Genomic DNA, 22,903 nt, shown 5'->3' on the forward strand with positions numbered 1-22,903 from the left:
GGTTTGGTTACCCCGTAGGGTTTTACTTTTAAATAGTTCTTTAAAAGGTTTTCCTTCGATACCAATCTTGGTGTTATGCAATTTATTTACTTTACGTTATTATTTAATTATTAAATAATTACATGATTAACGACTAACCAATTTGTTAAGTGAATTGGTAGATATTTTTGTTTTGTTACAGGGGTACTTGGGTAATTTCAATTGGCATTAGAGCGTGGTTCACTCATTTGAGTGTGATCCGTTCCCCTGTTGACTATGTCGCTACATGTCCCGCCACACTTTGATGGGGAAAACTATGCATATTGGAAAGTTCGTATGAGGGCTTTTTTCAAATTTTTGGATGAACGTGTGTGGTGTACAGTTAAGCAAGGTAGACTAAACCCGAGACAACTATTGATGCTTGGACAAGAGATGAGATCACCAACTCTAATTGGAATAACAAAGAACTTAATGCTATCTTCGTGGTCGTATCTCCCGATGAATTTAAAAGAATCTCAATATCTAAGATTGCTAAAGAATCATGAGATATTTTGAAGGTTACACATGAAGGCACAAGAATTGTAAAAAATTCAAAATTACAATTGTTAACCTCTAAATTTGAGGAGATTAAAATGCTAGAAGATGAGAGCTTTAATGATTTTTATGCTAGACTTAATGATATTGTTAATTTCAGGTTTAATCTCGGCAAGAAGATGAAGGATTCAAAGATCGTGAGAAAAATTTTAAGGTCCTTGCTTGAAAGATTTCACTCAAAGGTTACAGTCATAGAAGAAAGCAAGAATTTGGATGCAATCAAGGTTGAAGAACTAGTAGGTTCTCTACAAACATATGAGTCATGTCTTCCTCAAACAAGAAAATGTAAGTTCATTACTTTAAAAACAACAAAAGACAATCAAGATGAATTTTCTGATAAAGAAAGTTTGAACGATGAGGATATAGATCTCATTGTAAAGAAATTCAGAAAATTATTGTCTAACAAGAAAGCTAGTGGAAAGCAAAAATAAGGTAAGGAATTTCCTGCAAAAAAAAAATATTCTGAAAAATGGAATAAAGAAAAATCTGAGCAAAAATATAAAGTGAAGCGCTATGAATGCTCAGGTTATGGTCATATAAGAATTGAATGTCCAAACTTTAAGAAAAACAAAGGAAAAGTACTGAATGTCACACTTAGTGACAGTTCAGAATTTGAAACTTTAAGTTCATCATCTGATAATGAAAATTCTTTTGTGACTTTTTTTACTGTTGTTAATGATTTTTCTGATATTGTACAAACAAAATCTAAAAGTGAATTTGATGATAGTAACTCGAATATAGCTATTGTTGATGCTGACCATGAGTTGAGTGTACATGAAACTTAGAATGATTTATGTGAATAAGTGGTCAAGTTGAAAAAATTCAACAAGAAGCTGTATAATAAACTCACAGCTATGGAGTATAAAAAGAATAACCTTTATGAGGCACTGAAAAATTCTGAAGTTGAGATATCAAAATTGAAGCCTCAACAGGATCCACTAGACAAACAATTGAAGAGTTCTCAAGAGTGCCAACAAAAAACTGCTACTCAGAAATTAGATGAGATGTTGAGTTGTCAGAAATCTAGTTGTGATCGCACGGGTATGGGGTACATGACTTCCAAAGTTATATAACTTGAAGCTTCATCATCTGTTACCATTTCGTCAAAATGTATCATTTTTATTAAAGAAATGGATGGTGTGAGTTTGTCAAATGCTCGACAAGCCGCTACATTAACGGTGCATCAAAAGAAATTCGTGTCTAAAACTCATGTTCTAAGAGCCTCACACGATAGATCAACGACAAAGAAGCCCAACCAAGGTAAGTCCAAAGGTAAGTTTATTCCTACTTGTCATCATTGTGGTATTCTTGGCCATATAAGGCCGTATAAGGTCATATTGCTTTAACTTGAATAAAGTGAAGAAAAATGGAGGTGAAAGAAAGTTAAAAAAAAAAGAAAGAGGAAAGACTCTAAAAAATTAAGTTGATGAGATAACTCAACAAATTACCTTCATAATTATAAAGCTTAGTGAACTAGCAGAATTTTACCTTTACAATAAATAAAAGATTATACAAAATGATGTTGATGAAAATAATAGGCCAAAATTTAAAGCAAAGTGGGTGGTCAAAGAAGATGTCGTGTCACATTAATTGATAGGACCACTTATATGTTCTTCCATTCCTTGCATTTCATTTTATTAGTCTAGGACATGCATTTATTTTTCTGTTTTTAATTTGTTTATGTTTTCAGTTTTTAAATAAGAAAAATAATAGAAAAATTTTTCTGGATTGTTTCTAATGTTTTGGGAAGTGCATGCTTAATATGTCAAAGTTTTGAGCACATGTGTTCTCACAAAATAAAATTTTGAACTTATGCATCTCTCTACTTTGTGCAGTTCACTTTGTACATATTAACCATTTGGGTCATCTTGATAAAGTTCATTTACAAAGTACTATGAGAAACTTATGTGTATACACCTTATAATTAAGTTCCATATTTATTATTAAGATGCTCACCATAGAGGAAGTCCATGCCTTGAATTAACTAATGCTAGTTAAACCTAGCTAGTACAATAATAAAGAGAGATATTTCCTTGCCAAATACAAATAGTTGATTCATATAGAAAATGTCGGTATTATATCATTGCGGAAAAAGATAAAAACCATACACGAATATATCTCTTAAGTCCTTATAGAAAGAATCTAGCTCAAATCATTGTGGAAAAAGATGAATAACAAAAATGGACATGAAAGGGGTTGTGCAAACTAGTGTTTGGAGGAGATACTCATGTATCTAGGCTCTAGCATAAAGTTTGACTTTTAAAGTAAGTGACAAACTCTTGAGAGCATCTATAAGAAAAATACTCATGAATAATATTATAAAAAATATATTGAAGAGAAAAAGAAATAAAGAGTTATTTTTTAAAGTAAGTTTGCTCACTCACACACTCATATGAACGTTGACATTGATAATTTTATGAGGTGTGAACATCTATGGTTATTGTTGCAAATAAGAGGGTGTACTCTATTGAATTTTTGTGAGTGACACTATTTTTGAACTAAGATGCATCTAGGCATATTACTTCCCTCATTACTTATATATATAAAAATAAAATGTTTTGTTAAATTATTATTATTATTATTATTTATTTTTGGTTTATATAAAATAAATATGAAAATATAAAATATATTGAGGTATGGGTTAGTGTTGGGATTATTCATATCGATTTTAAACTAATTTCTACCAAGTGTTTGTTTTTATGTCTCAACCAAGTTACTTCATTCATTTTGCCATGATTTTACGTGCATTTATACTCATACATCAGGTGCATTTAATTCATGAAAAGTTGAGACACATGAGAGTTGTTCATCATGTTTTTCTTAGTGTCTTCATCTCGGCTCACATAAGTGGTATTAAGGAGAGATTGAGGTTGTGATACCCCATATGATATGGATAAGGGTAGATGGTGTATGAGATCCCACATTGCTTGGAATGAGAAGTTATTGTTCTTTATAAGGTTCCAAAGGGGCTCCAATTGTATCATTAACTAGTCATTTTGGAGTATATGCCATGTGGTTTGGGTCTTCCATTGGGGCATTACAATAGGCCATATGGTTTGGGTCTTCTATTGGGGCGTTACAGAGGGTGAGCAGCATAATATTGAGTGGGATAATTATATACTTGAGGGGGAGCAACAAAATATTGAGGGAGAGAACTAAGTACTGAACATGGTTATTGATTATGACTAGAACACTATTTTAATAGGTTTAGACTACGTCTAACCTTTGATTTTGTTGAGACTAATTTCAAATAGTATTTTATGTCATTTCTTTTCATTATAGTATTAAAATTTTGTTCATAAGATCTTGGTCTGCCGGTTGTATTTGTCTCAGATACACTTTACATTACCAATCCACCGAAGGGGGAGATTATAGATGCAAGACATTTCTCAAGTTGACTTAGTCACCAATCTACCAAAGGGGGAGATTGTAGATATAAAAGTTTGATTAGGATTAGGTGACTAAGTTGATAAATTTGTATAGGATTAGGTCACTAAAATGATAGAATTTATCCTATCATTAAGTTGGTAATTTTGGATGAATGTAAATTATTTATTGACTTTATCTATAACAATATTAAGTTTATCTAAAAGGTATTAGAGGTTATTTAGATAAGTCATAAGTAGAAAAATCGAGTCCCAAGGAATCTGCACTTATCCAGAGAAGAGGTTGATTTGAAATCTATTACTGCAGTGAAGAGTTATTGCGGGTGTCAGCATTCCGTCAGAGTTTTCCTGTCAGCAGATTCCTACTCACCTGAAAGTTCTAGCAGACTGAGCTTGTCAGCAGAATCCTACTGCAATTGAAATTGATTTTCATATTGTTTATTTAAAAGATCCTATTGGTGTGGATCTGTAGAGATTCAGATCTAGATATTTTTTAGAGCACTTTACAATGCATATTTTGGTAAGAAATTTCCTTAGAGAATTTTCATATTGTTTCTCTCTAAGAGTGTGATCGTGCTCCATGTTGGAGAATTGATTGGTTGAGTTTCAATTACTGAAGTTCTAGGAGAAAAGCCAATGTTTGAAAATTGTCAGAGGTTTTGCTGCTATTGCGGTTGAAGATAAATGAGTCATTTGTCTGGTCAAATAAGAGTGTCAATTGGCAAAAGTTTTGTAATTGAGTTTTACTTGTAAATTGATTTTCAAATAATAAAATTGACTTTTCTAGATTTGGCTGTCATGTAGAGTTTTACATTTAAAGAGTTTTTAAAAATGTTTCCCTTTGATACCAATTTTGGTGTTATGCAATTTATTTACTTTACGTTACTTAATTATTAAATAATTGCTTGATTAACGACAACCAATTTGTTTAGTGAATTGGTAGATATTTCCGCTGCATTACAGGGATATTTGTATAATTTTAAATCTAACGTATAATATAAAGTCGTGTTAATTTGTGGATTTAACTTTTTTGAGATCTCTTTGTGGATGTAGTAGCACTTCTCTAAAATGAATATATTTTAGAGATCCCATAAAAATAAACCTATAAACTGACGTGTTTGCATATGATACGTTAGATCTATTTTATAATAAAAATAATTTTATAATCTATGACACCACATCAAACCACATTAGTATGTACCTAAGTTTATTTTTATAGAATCTCTTTATGGTTAAAGCATTTCTTTTCATTTTATAGTAACTTTGTCTCCGCTGGATTACTTGTGAACCTCTTGATCAAAAGCCAACTTTCCTAATTGCAACCCTTTAATTTGTTAATTAATTTGCTACCGAAGGGAAAAAATCTTCCATCTGGTTTACATGATTTGAAAGAAATGATATTGGTGCATTATCGTATTTACTTATTGATTACTTTTAGATTCACAAAAAAGGAAATTACAAAAATAGAATTCGCAAACTACGTGGTTGAATAAGATCATACGTTAAATTCATAATAATTTAATATGTCACAATAAGACACACCATTATGCGAGTTTATTTTTATGACATGTCTTTGTGAATTCCTCTTACTTGTCTCCGTGTCACAATTAAGTTAGATTTGGATAATGAGTTATTCTAATAAAAAAGAGAAATGATATTTACAATTATAGGTACACAAGCGTCGTATATTCTTTTTTAAAAAAATTAAGTAAATATAGAATTTACATAAAAAAATTATTTGTTTAATAATAAATTCTACTATTTTTCAAAAAAAAAAAAAAAGTGACGTTTGCACATGAATCCATAACTATATTTAACATTATTCAATAAAAAATAATGATATCAATACACTTTGCACTTTTAGTTTTAGATTGCCACGAATTCTCAGTTTTTCCATTCAATTAATTATTAAAGTTTATATCTTTATCAATTTCAAACGATCAAAAAATGAACACTTCATACCCTTCTTTAAGATCCGACTTTTAAGATTGTAAGTTTGTAACGAGAATAGGTGCAAAGTTTAGTCTTTAGTAGTTTGAGGGTATTACATAAGTCTCAGTAATCTAAGGTTTGGTTTGGATATAAAAAGTGTTTTATATCTCATCTCATTATTATAATTTTCTTAAATTTTTATATAAAATATAATAAATAATTAAATTTTTTTCAAATTTCAAAATAATAATAATATTAAAAATAATATTCTAACAATATTTTATTTAACTTTTAACTTTCATCTCAACTCACTATCCAAACAGCACCTTAGAATGCTGGCGTATAAAATCAAGATAGTTTGCGAGTGAGTAGTACAAATTTACCAAAATTTAAATATAATGGGAATTGGGATTTAAAAAAAAATGAAAATCAACAAGTTCATTAGTATTTTTTAAAATTTCACCTCTGAATTTATTGAGAGAATTGAATCATGATTAGTACTGTTGTATTCGAGCCAAGTTCAAATGAGCTTAAACTGTTTGAGCTCAGCTCATTTAGTAAGTTAATAGGCTTGGGCTCGACTCAATTAGAAGCAAGCCCAGAATTCTAGTCAAATTCGACTTGTTTAAATGAAACATGAGACCAAGCTCGGCTCAACTCGGCTTGAGATGTTGGTTGGTTTTTTAATTGCAATTTTCTTAATATGCGTTTATTAATTATTAACAATCAATATGAATATTAAATATGCGCATTAGTTATATAAGATATTACTAATAATACGATAAGTGATAACCATAGATAAGCATAAATACTATTATACTACTATGTTTATATGTAAGCATATAATTCTTGTACAGCATTTGATAAAGTTATAGCTAATATTGTAACACATATAGCATACATACATAACATATGTATTCATCATAACTTTTGTAAGATATATATATATATATATATATATAGTATATGTAGTGGACAATATACATATATGAGTCGAATTGACTAATCGAGTCGAACTTTATACGACTTTGTATCATTTAATAATGAAAAACGTTTGTTGCAATTGCCTGGTATAAACGGTGTACAAACGTGGTTGAAGTGGAGACACTTGATGAGAGAGAGACCAAGCTGATGAGAGAGATGAGATAGAGTTGAGGAGATGGAGAGACCAAGCTACTGGAGTTGATGAGTGAGAAAGACCGAGCTGTGAGAGTGGAAGAATTTATTTTAAATATGACGTGGCATGGACGACTGCATATCAGTTGTATCTACTGACTATATATAGAAGAACTGTTTAATAATTGAGTCAACTTCAAACTTAAACAAGTCAAGTTCAAGCTTCGTGTCAAGTAGCCATGCATGTTCATTTACAGCGCTAAGATTGATGATAATGAAACACTCATACCAACATACAAATGGACACTTTTTTTATTAAAAAAGAAAAAAGAAAAATCTTCTCTCATTTAAATAAGAGAAACCAAACAGGAATCTAAGTTAGAGAAACTAAATTTATGGTTTGGTCATATTTAATAGATCCTCATTGGGTAGAAGGATGTAAATTAAAAGACTTATAATTTTGGCACTACATTGTTCATTTTAATAATTTGAAGTATAATAGAATTTAATAAACGAGTAATAGTAAGGATGTAAAATTGATTTTATAACTATTTTGATAGATGTAAAAAAAAAAAAAAAAACATCCAACTTGTGGAAAATAAGAGGGAGACGCACCACTGCTTTCCCCTCCACGAGTCACAGACCCAAATAACTATGTATTATCCATTCCATCTTTCTAGTTTCTATGCCGTCCACTCTTCTCCCACAGCCCAAAACATCTCCCCCCTTAATACCCCTTCCAAGAAACCATGGTTATAAACCTCTCCTCCTATCCACCACGTTCTTCCTCTTCCCTCGTTAGATTAACAAATTCAAAGTCGCCTATCTCAGAATTTTCACTAAAGCCTAAAACGCACTTTTCAAAATCTCCTTGTTCTTCTATATGCTATTCATTTTCTCCATCACAACTCGGTTTGAATTTCAACAACCAATTTTTCTTTGCAAAGAGTAGAAACCCCCTTGGCAAAAGATTTGATTTTAGGTCTTGGGCAATTCCTGGATTTGATTTTGGGAACTTTGAGAATGCTCAGTCTGTTTTGGAGGCAGCTGCAGTGTTAACAGCCATAATCATTGTTCATGAGAGTGGTCACTTCCTTGCTGCTTATCTCCAAGGAATCCATGTAAGTAAATTTGCTGTTGGGTTTGGTCCAATTTTAGCTAAATTCAATGCTAAAAATGTAGAATACTCTATTAGAGCTTTTCCTCTAGGGGGCTTTGTGGGGTTCCCTGATAATGATCCAGATAGTGACATTCCAGTTGATGATGAGAATTTGCTTAAGAATCGGCCCGTATTGGATAGGATTATTGTGATTTCAGCTGGTGTTGTTGCCAATATAATATTTGCATATGTGATCATCTTTATCCAAGTATCTTCAGTTGGTTTGCCTGTACGAGAGGCCTTTCCCGGGGTGCTTGTGCCCGAGGTTCAAGCCTTTTCGGCTGCTTCCCGAGACGGTTTGCTTCCAGGTGATGTGATACTTGCTATTAATGGAAAGGAATTGCCAAAAATTGGGCCTGATGCAGTTTCTGAACTTGTTGATGTGATTAAGAAAAATCCTAAAAGAAATGTGTTGCTTAAGATTGAGAGGGGCCAGGAGGATTTTCAAATTGGGGTCACCCCAGATAAGAATTTCGATGGAACTGGTAAAATTGGTGTTCAGTTATCACCAAATTTAAAGTTTTCAAAGGTTCTACCTAAGAATTTATTGGAAGCCTTTAATTATACTGGGAATGAATTTTGGGGCCTCTCATCCAATGTTTTGGAGGGTTTAAGACAGACTTTTCTAAACTTCTCCCAATCTGCAAGTAAGGTTTCAGGCCCCGTGGCTATTATTGCTGTTGGTGCTGAAGTAGCAAGGTCAAATATTGATGGGCTTTACCAATTTGCGGCGGTGCTTAATCTTAACCTTGCAGTAATAAACCTTCTTCCATTACCTGCTTTAGATGGGGGTTCCTTGGCTTTGGTCCTCCTAGAGGCAGCTAGGGGTGGGAGAAAGCTCCCTCTAGAAATAGAGCAGACAATTATGTCATCGGGGATTATGCTTGTTATACTCCTAGGGTTGTTCCTCGTTGTTCGGGACACACTTAACCTTGATTTCATCAAAGATTTGCTGTAAGTGCTTTCAAGGCCTCAGAAGGTTGAGGTTGGCTTGAGTTTGGGAAAATCTATGAAGCTGTTCTTTGATCACACTGGTTGCCAGTGATGACCACAGAGGAGACAAACTGTTATAATTGAGAATGCTTGGTATATTGTGGTTGCTTCTCCCAAAAACATATCAAGGATGGTACTCATGGCGTCTCAATTGTACTTTTCATCCAATAGGAGATCCTTTCTATAGTCCTGTAAATAATTTTTTATTAACGATATTCGCGGCATAACATGTGTTTTGAACTTTAATATCTTGTGCCCTGCGAATCCTATGAAGATATTCAGTTACATTCTCTTCTGTTTGATGGTTGGTAATTGAGCTCTCTTGGGTGTCTCTTGTTGGAACTTGGGAAAGTTCTTTGGATGATAGATATCTTCTGTTCCACTCCAACATTTTTTTTTAATGAAATAGGACAGTACCTTCATTGCTTTCTTGATAGTTTTCACTTATGGCAGAGGAAAACACTCCAACACTCCAATCAATATGTAGGTAGTAAACTGTTTTCTTCACACTTTTTTTTCATGATATTCTATCTCCTATTTATTTCCCATTGAGTTATTTTGCTTTTGTAAATGGATTTGATAATCTTCAATACATTAAAATTCATTAAGTAGAGAAGGCACAACCAGTTCTTCCCACCCTTTGCTCATATTATCATCGTATTTGTTGTTTCCCATACACCCTTCTTGGGCATTGATGTTTCCCGACCAAAAAGAAGAAAATTAGTCGTTTAAGATTTGCTGCATTTTCATAATTTCATGTTTTATTATATACTATGACTTGGATTTATGAAGTCTGCAACTTTTAGCCCCAAATCATACGCACAGATCTAGTAAAGGAGTCAGGGATTATCCATCCTCCTCTCACTGGCAGATTGCTGTTTAGTAATAGCTCCAAATGTTGACTATAACTTCTAAACTCTCAGACAATTGAAACTGCAGAGTATTGACTGAAAAACTAAATACCAAAATTAGGAGCTATTCATGACAGAAGCTTCGGAACATGAGATATATTTGATTTTAGTGGAAATTACGGTACTTTATTCCGAACTTCTACTTCTTTAGTAATGTGCACCCTGTTGATGTCGTGTTTCGCGGACTGAGCAATTCTCCGCTGATAGTGCTACGATAGATGTTATTTGGAGCCCCTAGCAGTGTTCCGGTGCGGCTGTACGGAGGCGGTTCCTACGTCCATGGCGGTGAATGGAAAATAAGTGCAGGGAAAATAAAGAGAGATGAACACCAAAATTTACGTAGTTCGACAACAGACCTACATCCACGGGGGTTTGGGGAGGGGAGTCTTATAATATATCTGTTTACAGTCACTCATGGTTCCTCATATTTCACTGTATAGAGAAGGTTGGAGCTCTTCCTATTAGAGACACTGTCTTCCTCGAGAGGCTGCTGAAGAAGAAGATGATTTGATTGAGGGAGAGTTGAGTCGGCGTGAGCAGTTAAATCCTCGTTGATGTTGTATGGGCATCCCCTTTTATATGTTGTCTGATCCTTTATTGCACATGTCAGCCTGCCATGAGGTGACAAGTCTTCCTTGCATGAACTCTTTCCCTTCTCCTTTGACCCTCTGACACTTATAGGCCCTCATATCTTTCTTGTCTCTAGTGGTGGCTTGGTGGGCTGGGCCCAATTATGGGCTATGTGCATTTTATCCCTCCACATATGTGAATATAATGTCCATCCTCCAATAAGATTTAACGTTACCATGGAGAAGTGAGATAATCTGAATTATCAGATGTGAATTATCCCAGTTTGTTCTCTTACTTCAAGGACTTGAGCTATGCCTTTTCCGCTCGGTGGAATCTCTGGTTCTTTTTTAAACCGATACTCTTAAAACATTCTTCTTCATGTGAATAATCGGTTCCTTTCGTAGATCTCTAAGAAATCCACTTGAGCAAAATCATACCTGCTTTCAGATTATCACTCCCAAAAATTAAACGCATTTTAATGCCAATCATGGTAAACAGGGTATTGTATTGCTTTCCAAGTTATGAACTCAAACTTCTTTGTTTCTGATTAGGATGAGTTTCAACTTAAATTATTATCAATGGATGGATCCACAAGCGAAAGTTTAGAATCGATAAAATTCAAAGTTACTAAATAAATGAACTAAATGCTTGAAAAGAAGAAGAAGAAGAAGAAGAAGATAAATGATTGGAGCAGAACAATTCTCTTTCAAAACAGGACACTGTTGTCAATGGTTGTAGAAATAACTTTTATATACGCAAAGTAATTGATTCTTTCATGAACTTCAATTCTTCCCACAAGCAGAAGCAATAAAATTAGATCACAAGGCAGTATCATTCCAATTACAATATGAAGAGCTCATAAAGCACATAATGCAGCATTTATTTAACTCCACGAACCAGAAGCATAGAGTTGATAATCTTCAGATTATGATTTGAATTCAATCACAACTTTCCCAATATTAGTGCTTGTGAAGAGGGAGCCTAAGCTCTCCAAGTAGCTCTCGATTCCATGGTAGATTGTGTACTTGGAACTAATCTTGCCCTCTTTTATGTAGCTCTCCATTTCCTTTGCAAAATCCCCGAAACGATCCAAATATGAACCCACCAAAAACCCTTCCATCTTTATCTCTTTACCAACCATATTCAGGAGATTTCTTACCCCATCTCTGTCTGTCCATTTCTGCATCAAACAAAAAAGCGTGCAACTTCAAATAGAAAAACCATGGATATTTGCACGCATCGTAAACGAATCTGTTGACTGCAATGGTAGTATATTCATATGTTTCACCTTCTTATACTGAGATATCATTCCGCAGATTGGGATCCGTGCATGCTTGTTAATGTGATTAAGGACAGCCTCAAGCATTTCGCCACCAACATTGTCAAAATATATATCGATGCCATCAGGGAAGTACCTAAAAAACATTTAAGATGGACAATTATGCGGTGAAAAAAAAGAGATATGCTTGTAGTGATGATACTACTACTTCAATATAATCCAATCGCAAGTTAAACTTCCCATCTCTTCGCTTGCAAACATATCATCCAATTGCATACGGGAGAAAATGGTAAATGCTAATTACTTGCTTAAAGCAGCATCTAAATCAGTTTCCTTCTTGTAGTTGAATGCATCGTCATACCCAAAATCATCCTTTATGAGTTTTACCTAAGAAAGAGGAACAACAAAGAACTCAAATGTAAGAAACAGTAAGAACATCTGGCATAGGCATTATGTTTTATCCCTTGATCTTTAGTAAATTTCATCAATCTAGGATATGAACAAGCCACCATTTCCAACCTCTAAAAGCACGTGCACACAATGCACATAACTTTATGCTTCCACTCCTTTTTCTGTCTTAGTAGGTCTCCATTTATAAAAATCCATGTATATTATTTCCTAAACATTGCAGGGTCACGAGGCTGATCATGAGAACCAACTAAACAATGTACATGACCCTAATGAAATGGCTATATTTGGCATGCAACAACGAAATGCATCTATATGTAGGAATTCAAGAGCATAATGCATTTATTCATCATAATATAGGCCAAAAATGTAAAACATTGAGCATCTGAAGTTGTTTCAAATAGAGTCAACATAATAGTTCCAACAGAGAACTCAAACAAAAGTTCCTGGAAGTGACAAAAAGGTAAAATGATTGAAATTTATCAGGAAAAACTTCTGGAATAGGACCAAAGAGGGAAATCAGTTTTGAATTTTTTATCGAAATTAAGAAACCAAGAGTATGTTATCTCTGTGGTTTGGAATAGCATGAATTTGAACCAAACATCAATGTAATCATAATAGCAATAAATAATATTAGAATGAGGGAGTTTCTTTTTAAGTATAGGGATGAGTTCCCCATTTTTCTTCAGTAACAATGTTCAATATATAGGACATTATGGTAGATTAGCTTGGTTTTATCAGTTTTATCAAAGATGGGCTTAATAATCAAGGATTCTGTTTGTAAAAGAGTAGCAGAATAATATTGGAGGTTTTTAGCAAGATTCTCAGGAATCCAGTGAAAACCTAGGGGAAAATAACCTTAAGCAGTTTTAAAAGGATCTATATACATGGACCTGTTTGGTTCAATATAGAACAGATTCTAGGCATAAAGCTTTTTAATATATTCATTTTTAAAGCAGGGTAATATTGGGTAGAAGAAAAAGGCTTAGCATAAGGATCTTAAGGTGTATTGAGAGTAGATGAAAATGAAGCAAGTTTAATAGTAGGAATGCTACCAAGAGTAGTAAATCTGTTAGCAACCTCCAAATGAGTAGCAAACTCATATTTAACAAGCTTGGTATTAGGAATTGGGGGAGGAGTGACAATCTTCCCTTTATATTTTTTTCTTTCATGGTTGCTGCAAGAATTCATGGGTTAGAATTCTGGTATCACGTGTGGGTCTAATATATATATACATACTGAGACCCACACGCACACACTCCAGCATGTGGGGTAAAGTGTAATTTTGTTCGGCCTAAAATCAAAAAGAAGTTGATTGCCTATTGTATTTGATTCATGGAATTGGTGAACAACCAACCAAGACTTGGGCTTGTGCTTGGGTGTCAGATAATCCAATCCTTTCAGATAGGAGATAGTTGCAGAGGCTGACATAATGGAAGAAGTTCTGGAGGAATTGGGTTTTGCATCTGTAATGCGTTCCCAAGTGCCAAGCCCATCTTGAGGTGTTCTAACTTCTAACTTCTAATAGTCAGTCGTAAACTGATCTCGTAGGCCCCCACCAAAGGAATTCATTCGTGAATAAGAAATCAAGGGCTAAAAGCGAGCACTTCAAGCTGCTTCGCCTTCTTCTTATTGTTATGGCGGCAATATGGTGTTTTAGCATAAATGAATCCCCAGTCTCCACCTACTATCTACTGTACCGAGATGTTTTAGTTGACATGTCCTTGTCTAAATAATGGTTAGATTAGAAAAAAGATTGCAAATTCATCTCAAGGCCAGTACCTGCTGAAGTAAGTGTGAGCTCGAATCTAACTCCAACTACACAGAAAAGAGAGGAACAAAGGAATCGAAAGAAAACTGCAAAATCACCCATTATCCCAAAAATTTAAGTTGTAAAATATTTAATTAAATAGAGTAAATTGTAGAATTAAGATTTGAACTCAAGATAATTTTTGTTCTGATACTATATGAAATCACCGTTTGTTTCAAAAGTTTAAGTTGAGAGGAGGAGGTGATTTAGCCATAGTTTGGATTGGAAACTCATATCAATTTATCTCATCTTATTATTATAATTTTTTTAAATTTTCACATAAAATATAATAAATAATTTAATATTTTCAAATTTCAAAATAATAATAATATTAAAAAATAATATTTTAACAAAATTTTATTCTACTATTCACAAACCATCTCAACTCATCTCTAAATCCAAATAGAAATATTTATATTAACAAAAACAAAAGAACTGAGACGAAATTCCACCTAAAATAGTGTCAAACACCTAATCAACTAAATAAGACAACTCCCACCAACCAGATTTTCTGCATGGCATAAGGCATACCTTCTCATCTGACCCGGTGCTACCGACAACCCTGCAACATTTGAGCTTAGCCAATTGTCCGGCATACATTCCGACCGCTCCAGCCGCAGCTGAAACAAACACATTCGACCCTGCCTTTGGCTCTCCCAACACCTCTATCCCCACCCATGCGGCAAATCCCGGTACCCCTGTATATGTAGATATATATACCCCATTTTTCATATCTCATTGTACTGCCTAGCTTGAAGATATTAACATCAATGATTGAGGAAAAAAACTAAAAAAAAAAAAAAAAAAAAATTAAAAATTAATAATAATAATCCAACAACAAGAGTACTTACCTAGAGAACTGAGATAATCTGGCAGTGGAACCCCAGATGTTGGATCAATCTTTCGTATTAACAACTCGGAGGGTACCACACAATAGTCGGCAATCGGAGAGAAAGGATTAAGGACAATATCACCCTCTTTGTAATTATTGTCCTTTGACTGAATTACCCTTCCAATTGAAAATGCAGTGATTACCTGCGTTACCGCTCTCACATTTATCAACTTTTTTTTTTTTTTTATAGGACATTTATCAACTTAGTATATATCCTTCTATCAATAATGTTGAGTAATGCTCCCCCGATTTATATAACAAATAACAACAAATGTTATATTCAAATTTGTAACGCCGTATAATTTTAAAAAAAAAATAGTGGAGTCTATTATTAAAAGATTAATTTTTTAAAATAAATATCATATTTATTCATGTTTTTCAAAATGAGTAAACGATGCTTTTGCATTCTATGATTGTAGATATCATTTCTCTTATATCACTTACTTTACTCATTTATGTGATATCACAATCTACCTCGTGGCTTATTAAAACAATTAAAAAATTTTAAAAATATCTATTCAAAACAAAATAGCATCTGAAAAACACAAAATGAAGACTGGGCAGGTTTGGGGGGTGGGATAAGACACAAAATGTGAGATCTCTAGTTTTGCTTGTATTTTAATCCTTATTCTTATTATTTTTAATTGAGGTGTTATTTTAATGTGTTAATTAATTATGTTGTTTGCTATTTTATTTATTTTGGTATTTTATTTTACTGTTTTGTTAAATTTATTTTAGAGTGTTATTTTGATTATTTGTATTGTTTTTATTTTTGGGCTTGTGTTTGTTTTTGGGCTTATTATTTTTGTTTTATTGTATTAGGCCGAGTGTGTTGTGTGTGTGTTTGCTGAAGCCCAGCCGAAGACCGGCCCAGCCCGTGAGAACCCAGCCCCCCACTAACCCAAACGGTGCCGTTTTGGATGGAGCTAGGGCTCCATCTTATTTCCCTTCATGCGCCGCACCCTGCTGCTCCTTCTTCCTCCTCCTTCTTCTTCATTTCTGCTTCTTCCAACCGAATTCCACGCAACTGCTGCCGAAAGTAGATCCCAGCCGTGAGCCACCTCCACCTACATCTCACTCTCTCGTGTCGTTCGGCATGCACCCCGAGAGCTTGCTGTCAACTCGTGGCATCGCACGGTCCCTTGTCCTTCCGCAAGCTCCTCGGTGTCGATAGGCATGGCTTCCGTGAGTGCCGCCGTGCCACGCGTCCGCGAGAGGACTTCTTTTTCTCCACGGCATGCTGCCGTTATTTCCTTCCTCCACCGTGCGACACGGGTGCCTTGCAAACCGCCACTTTGGTCTATTTATAGGCCTCGGCATCTCCATTGTTGGGGGATCCGAGAACAACTTCCTCTTTAACTCTATCATTTTTTGGGTTGATTATTTCTCTGTGATTTTGTTGGGAATCCGAAAGCTTGAGGCTGCTTTTGGCCGTGCTTGGTGTTTGTTCTAAATTGAGGAATTCTGTTGGTTGTTTCCGTGAATCAAAACCGTGAGTGTGAGGGCTGTCGGGCACTGTGTTGCCGTGTACCATTGTTGCGCTGCCGCTTGTACAATTGTCCATTTCGTCATGTATATAATTTTCTCTTTTATTAATATTATATGTAATTTCCCAATTTTATAAATAAATTGTTGTATTTATTGGCTTTATAAATTGTGGTATCTGTTGAACTGTTGACTATATTAATCTGTTGAAAAATTGGGCCTTGGGCCGGATTGAAGGATGGGATTACACTTGTGGTTGTGAAATTGTATTTCGGCGTTTATTGAGAATTTGTAAATGGAGTATTTAAATGCGTATTTCAATAAACTGTTGAAAATCATATTTATCATTTTATTAAATTGTGCGGTGACGTCACGAAGTCTGTTCGATATTGATACTGTTGCGTGGATGCGTGTGTATCACGACCCCAAGCCGAGATGGGGCATTATCTCGGTGGAGCTCCTCTGGTCACTCGGGAACGTAACAGACTGACGTGACATCCCCTGAGTTGTCGCAGGGCGACGACGGGAACGGACGAGACGGTAACGCTCTCGTACCGATTCCGTGACCTTTGACTGACGAGGTTAGAGGATGCTTGGTCATTTACGCGCTGAGCGCGGAACTGGGCATCGCTCGTTACGAAGTCTCATGCACGGACGTTACCTGTGATGTGACGAAGAGAGCCAGGTCGTGTGAACGGTCCATAGGGGAGACCGTGGCGCATGCTTAATAAAATAATGGTTATGATTGGACCAAAATGAGATTTTGGCGTGAGTGGTTAAAAATGATATTTTGAGAAAAAGAACATGTGCTGTTGTTTTATGTGGATTATGTCCGTATGGAGACGCGTGATTTTATATATCTCTTGGATGTTATTTCGGTTAATTACTTGCTGAGATGTCATAATCTCATTGTGGTGTTTTACCCTACGGTTCCGTTTTATAGTGTCGTAGAGTCTAACGCAGAGCCCGAGTTTGAACCTGAAGGGCCGACTCCGCCAGGTGTATAAGTTGCTGATTTGTTGTTCAGCGTTTTGAGATTTGTTTTCCTTCAAATACTTCATGTCTTTAATTTATCTGTAGGATGACTGTATAATTCTTGTAAAGTTATTTTTACTGTTTTTGAACAAATTCTGGTACTGAATAAAGAAATACTTTTTATTTTTCCGCTGCGTATATTTTTGTACACTTATTGCATGTTGTACACACTCTGAGCACTGGTCGATGGGGTGCGTGATCCGTGTGATCATCATCTCGGTGCCACGAACTCCACTTAAATAACACTTGGGGGTCGAGGGCGCCACACAAAATTTTCATCTCATCTCATCATTATACATTTTTCAAATCTCCATACAAAATATAATAAACAATTCAACCTTTTCAAATCTCAATTCAATTTTTTCAAATCTCAATACAATCATAATATTAAAACATAATATTTTAAATACTAAAATAAAATACAAAATTCTCATCTCACCTTCCAAACCTGCCAAACTCTAAATTTTTCTGATCCTTTTATGTTTATATTTTTAACTTTTTTAATATAATAAATGAATAGTATAAATTAAGGACGTAGTAGAATTACTAGGTAATGTTAAATATAGTAAAAATAATATTATCTTATTATATTAGATTTATAAAATAATTTTTAAAAAAATTATAAATTGACGTAATTTATTTTTCTATATCATATTTATTTATAATAATAAAAATACATTCTAACAAATTATATCAAAACCACTTCAATTTTTAATTTTTCTTTTATATAATTCCTTGATAGATCAAATATTTTTCAATCATTTTGTAAGAAAAAAAAATGATGTGTTTGTTAAAAACGACCAGTCTATGTAATTTTCCTTTTATTTTTAGCAAAACAATAAAGGAAGAAATTTTAGACCGTGTTCGAGTACTCTATAGTCTACACACAAAAATTATCAATGTTTTCAAAACTGAATATTTAATCCTTAGATTTCATGTTTACTTAAAAAAAATCTCCTCCTGACACGTGTTAAAATTATAAAAATCTTATTTTTTTAGTATTTACAAAACCATATCAAAATAAAACAAATGTATAAATAATCTTTTAATAAGTTTTCGAGCTTACCAAAAGTAGTTGAGTAAAAAAAAAATGCCATTATTAACGGAACACAAAAGTACTTATTAATCTTTTAATGTGGTTTGATTCTTTGAAAACCCAGTGAACATATTTTTTAAGAACGCGTAATATTTGAGAAACCATTTTAATCTTTATTAATTGCATATCATATAACAAAAATTTTATTTATCGTCTCCTGTATCATACACCCATATATAATTTGTGACTTTTGTTTCTCTATTTAAACATACATATTAATGTATAAATATATATATTTAAATAAAAAAATAACAAATTAAGTGATGTAGAGATAATAATTAACATTTCTAATCGTATAATTATATATCAAAACTTTAGATCTAAGATACCAAATATTAATGAAAAATTTTAAACATGAATTTCACACTACCATGTAAAAATATATGATTACTCATATTTTATATTGAATTCGGAGGAGAACGACTCTTTATTAATTGGGAATGGCTGGGCCGCCACTTGTTGCTAGAGATCCATCCCTATCGAGGTGACTGCATGCAGACCATTTCGACACCCTAATGCGAGGTGCCTGCCTGCAAACCACCCTTCCCAAACTCGATCTCACCAACCCGTATGATTCTTTAAATAAAAAGATGATGTTGATAAATTACGTACCTCGTCGAGGTTGAACTGGGAGAAGTAAAGACCGTCTTGCATGCCGGTCATTCTGGTTCGCTGGTAGGGATCTACGGAGATAAAGAGGGTCTGGACAATGGCATGACCATCTGGTATGGAATCTCCGGCAAGTGAGAGAGTGACAGACCGGAGTTTGAGATGATCGGAGGTCGGAACTCCTTCTGGTGCATAGGCTGCCATGTACCATTCTTTGCTCTCTACCACAGTAGTAGCCATTCTTCTATCTCCCTTCTTTGAGCGGCTCTTGATCTTATCTTGTCTTCTGTGTTAATTTGTGTGTTTTATCGTTGGGTGGTTGATCTTACGTCGTACGAGAGAGATGTCAGTGGCCAAACTTTAATTATTTTCCACCAACTGTTACCGGGGGATGATGGACACAATAAAGTGAAGTATGTTCTTTGATTTGAAAGGCGAACATTATGTTACATGATTGATGATTAGGTGTATTGAGCTCCACGCATATTCAGTGGAGCACCGGAGCCTACTTCAAACAAGAGAGCTAGCATTAGTAGGGGTAGTGCAACCCGCCCCTTCCCCACACCCCACCCCGCATGGGGTGGAGGATGGAGTTTTCACCCCGTCTCCTTTTCCTAAGATGTGGGGGTGAAGTATCCCGTTCCGGTGGGCGGGGTGCGGGGCGGATTCTCAATCTGCCCCGCTTTTTTTTATTTAAAAAAAATATTATTTTAATTTTATTTAAAAATTATTTATATGTGCAAAAATATATTTTTAGATCCAAATTATAAATTTAAAATTTTTAAATATAACTATAATTTAAAAATTACATAATTTTTAAATTTATTAGTATATATTTTGTATAAATTGTAGTGTATTAATTTTTAAATTTGTCAATACATATTTTATGAACAAGTCTAACAAATTGTAATATATATATATATATATAATTTGTAAAATATAAATAGATATTTATGTTTATATATATGTATATAATATATATATATAAAAATGGGGACGGGACGGGGCGGGGTTGGGCCCTCCCCTTCACCCACCCCCACTAGGGCCCCTAGATGCTGGGCGGGGTTGCCCGCCCTTCCATGCGGAGGCAAAGCGGAAGCGGGGCGGGGTAGCAGGGGCGGGGCCCCGCTGCCCACCCCTGAGCATTAGAGCATTGGATGTGGTATACGTAAATGCAAGATTATATATTTTGAAAATGGTCAAAAACTCTTAGATTATGCATATTAGAGTTAAAAAAATAATAACTTATTATTTCTTTTCTTAAAATTAATTTTTTTTATATATTTTGTAATTAAAATTCATTACATAAGATCTACAAATATACATCAATTGTACTGTCTTAAAATTAAACATTAACAAATATAAGGATGGTGAATAATTTTTCTCTAAACATGCAGAATTATGTAATGAATTTTAATTGCATTATGGAAATAAATGCATTTGTATAAACCAATGTAGCAGATTTAATGGACTTATTAGGTAAAAGTTGGTTTGCATTGGTGTATGCTAACACCAATGCAAGTGCTCTTCGTAATGATGGAAGGTATAGATAAAATTTAATTAAAATAAAATGTTTTGTCTTTTATTTTTATCATTCAAGAGAGATTCTTACATTAAATTACTTATTTATTAGTTAAAATAATAATAAAATATTATTTTTTAATAATAATAATTTTTTTATTTTATAATTATACTGACTATATATTAATTAATAATTTAATTTTTAATTAAATTATTATTTTGCCTTCTATTGAGAGAGAGAACAAGTGGGAAGAAAGAGAAATAAGTGATAAAATAATTAATAGATGGTGAACAATACCTATCCAAATATGTAAAACATTATAGCTTATAAGCAAAAAATTTACAGTTAATATTGGTTTGCATTGCTGTTTGCTTACACCATTGTTAGTGCTCTCAGTTCCATTAACCTATTTAACTCAACTTCAATTCAAATAAAATTTGAATATATTTATTCCAATTTGGCTCATCGAGCTCGAGCTTTTTTTATTATTAAAAAAATAAATTATTTTTTAATTAATAGAAAAAGTCTTAAATTTTACAATAAATTCTAGACATTTTACTATTCAATCAAATAGTTTTATTGCAACCAGATATTTTTTTAATTAAAAAAATCTTATTATTGGACATTTTAAAATAAAAATCAAATTAAAAAAAGTAATATATAAGATCAACCCAATAAATTAAACCATTTAATATATATATATATATATATGTAGGTAACATGATAATAAGTCATAAGTCCCAATGCCATAATATATCTAGTTAAGTATAAATTATGAAGATATTATAGCATACATTACTAAATATTTTGTTTTTAAGTGTATTACTAGCATACGAGATAACTATACATATAGTTATAGTGTATAAGTGATTGTACGTATATTGCAATATAGAAATATGATATCTATAAAGAACAGTTATACAAATATCCTATATACTCTTTGGAAACATATATAAATATAAAAAAATGAGGAAAACTTATTAATTAATAGTATATAATTAAGTATATTGAATGCAACTAATATGTAATAAATATAACAAATGCATAAAAACATTACGAGTTTTAAAATGAACTCAATTAAGTCAAATCGAGTTTATACGAATTTTGTTTACGAATATAAATTAAGTCGAGGAACTTATACAAATTTGGATTCGAGCCAATATTAGTGTTTACGGATATTTTATTTATTTAACTAACTGAGTTCAAATCGAGTATATAAAAGCCAATCTCAAGTTGTTCATGAACTACTCTATCCATTAGCAGTCCTAATTAAGCGGATAAAAATGTTCTAATTTCTAAGTGTGGGTTTATTTAAGTTTAGATTAAAAGCAATGAACACGCAAATTCTTTTACAATTCATTTTACAATCGATTGATGGGACAATGTCAATTCAACACAATATTAAATTAGGTATTTATTTAGTGTCAAATATGATTTTTTTGATGAATGATCTCATCTCAAGATGGCCATCTTGAGACCATAATGCTGATTAAGAAAAACAAATTTCTCAATCTAATATAAAAAATTTGTAAGACAAGTTTAAAAATAAAATGTGTTATAAATTAAAATTTATCATGCAACCGGTATAAATCTTTTGTTCTCCACACCAGCTTACAAATAAAAGAACTCACTAATTAATGCTATAGACTATATTCTCTTGTAATTTTATTTTGATTTTATTTTTACCTTTCTTCAATATTTTGTATTACCACACCTTTAATTTAAGATTAAGCTTGAAAAAAGAGACATTATATATAAGAGCCCACAATATTAAAACATCAACACTAAGAATGTCATTATTTGATTCTTGCAAAACTCAAACAGAAAATAATGAATACCTAAGACATGATTGTGGGATGGTCAAGAAACAAGAAAAATTTTACACACTATCCACACACCACACTTCATACATAATTTTTTTTCCTCTCTTAGTAAATATGTGGTATAGGAATGATGAGTAAAAAAATTTAATTAATTTAATAGAAATAAAATTAAAAAATTAAAAATAAATGTAATGTATAAGGTATAAAATAATAAATAGTAAACCTCCAAATCCTAAGTAAATAGATGGATTACTTAGTCTCCAGGTTCCAGGCCTTTTTGGCCTTTTGCAATTATTTTAAGGAT

The 22,903-nt window shown here is 33.1% G+C and overlaps 2 protein-coding genes across 2 annotated transcripts; one reads left to right on the forward strand and one right to left on the reverse strand.

The window, feature by feature from the left end:
* The first annotated feature begins 7,642 nt into the window (after nucleotides 1-7,642).
* Nucleotides 7,643-9,471, forward strand: LOC109011624 (membrane metalloprotease ARASP, chloroplastic). Its single transcript, XM_018992908.2, has one exon. It carries the CDS (start codon nucleotides 7,757-7,759, stop codon nucleotides 9,122-9,124), a length of 1,368 nt encoding a protein of 455 aa, XP_018848453.1. The 5' UTR covers nucleotides 7,643-7,756; the 3' UTR covers nucleotides 9,125-9,471.
* A 1,868-nt stretch (nucleotides 9,472-11,339) lies between these two features.
* LOC109011621 (2-alkenal reductase (NADP(+)-dependent)-like) lies at nucleotides 11,340-19,655 on the reverse strand. Its single transcript, XM_018992906.2, has 6 exons — nucleotides 19,258-19,655; nucleotides 14,989-15,172; nucleotides 14,669-14,835; nucleotides 12,224-12,306; nucleotides 11,929-12,055; nucleotides 11,340-11,820 (listed from the first exon to the last, which is right to left on the reverse strand). The coding sequence occupies exons 1-6, from the start codon at nucleotides 19,492-19,494 to the stop codon at nucleotides 11,566-11,568; spliced, it is 1,053 nt and encodes a 350-aa protein (XP_018848451.1). The 5' UTR covers nucleotides 19,495-19,655; the 3' UTR covers nucleotides 11,340-11,565.
* Nucleotides 19,656-22,903: the final 3,248 nt, after the last annotated feature.

This window comes from Juglans regia, chromosome 10, assembly GCF_001411555.2.
Source record: "Juglans regia cultivar Chandler chromosome 10, Walnut 2.0, whole genome shotgun sequence".
NCBI lineage: Eukaryota > Viridiplantae > Streptophyta > Magnoliopsida > Fagales > Juglandaceae > Juglans > Juglans regia.

Coding starts and splice junctions, on each gene's coding strand:
- LOC109011624 (XM_018992908.2), top strand. CDS start 7,757: ATGGTTATAAACCTCTCCTCCTATCCACCACGTTCTTCCTCTTCCCTC.
- LOC109011621 (XM_018992906.2), bottom strand. CDS start 19,494: ATGGCTACTACTGTGGTAGAGAGCAAAGAATGGTACATGGCAGCCTAT. Junction 15,173..19,257: donor CCCAGTTCAACCTCGACGAG/GTACGTAATTTA, acceptor GCGGTAACGCAG/GTAATCACTGCATTTTCAAT. Junction 12,307..14,668: donor GCACCGGGTCAGATGAGAAG/GTATGCCTTATG, acceptor CCTCTTTCTTAG/GTAAAACTCATAAAGGATGA.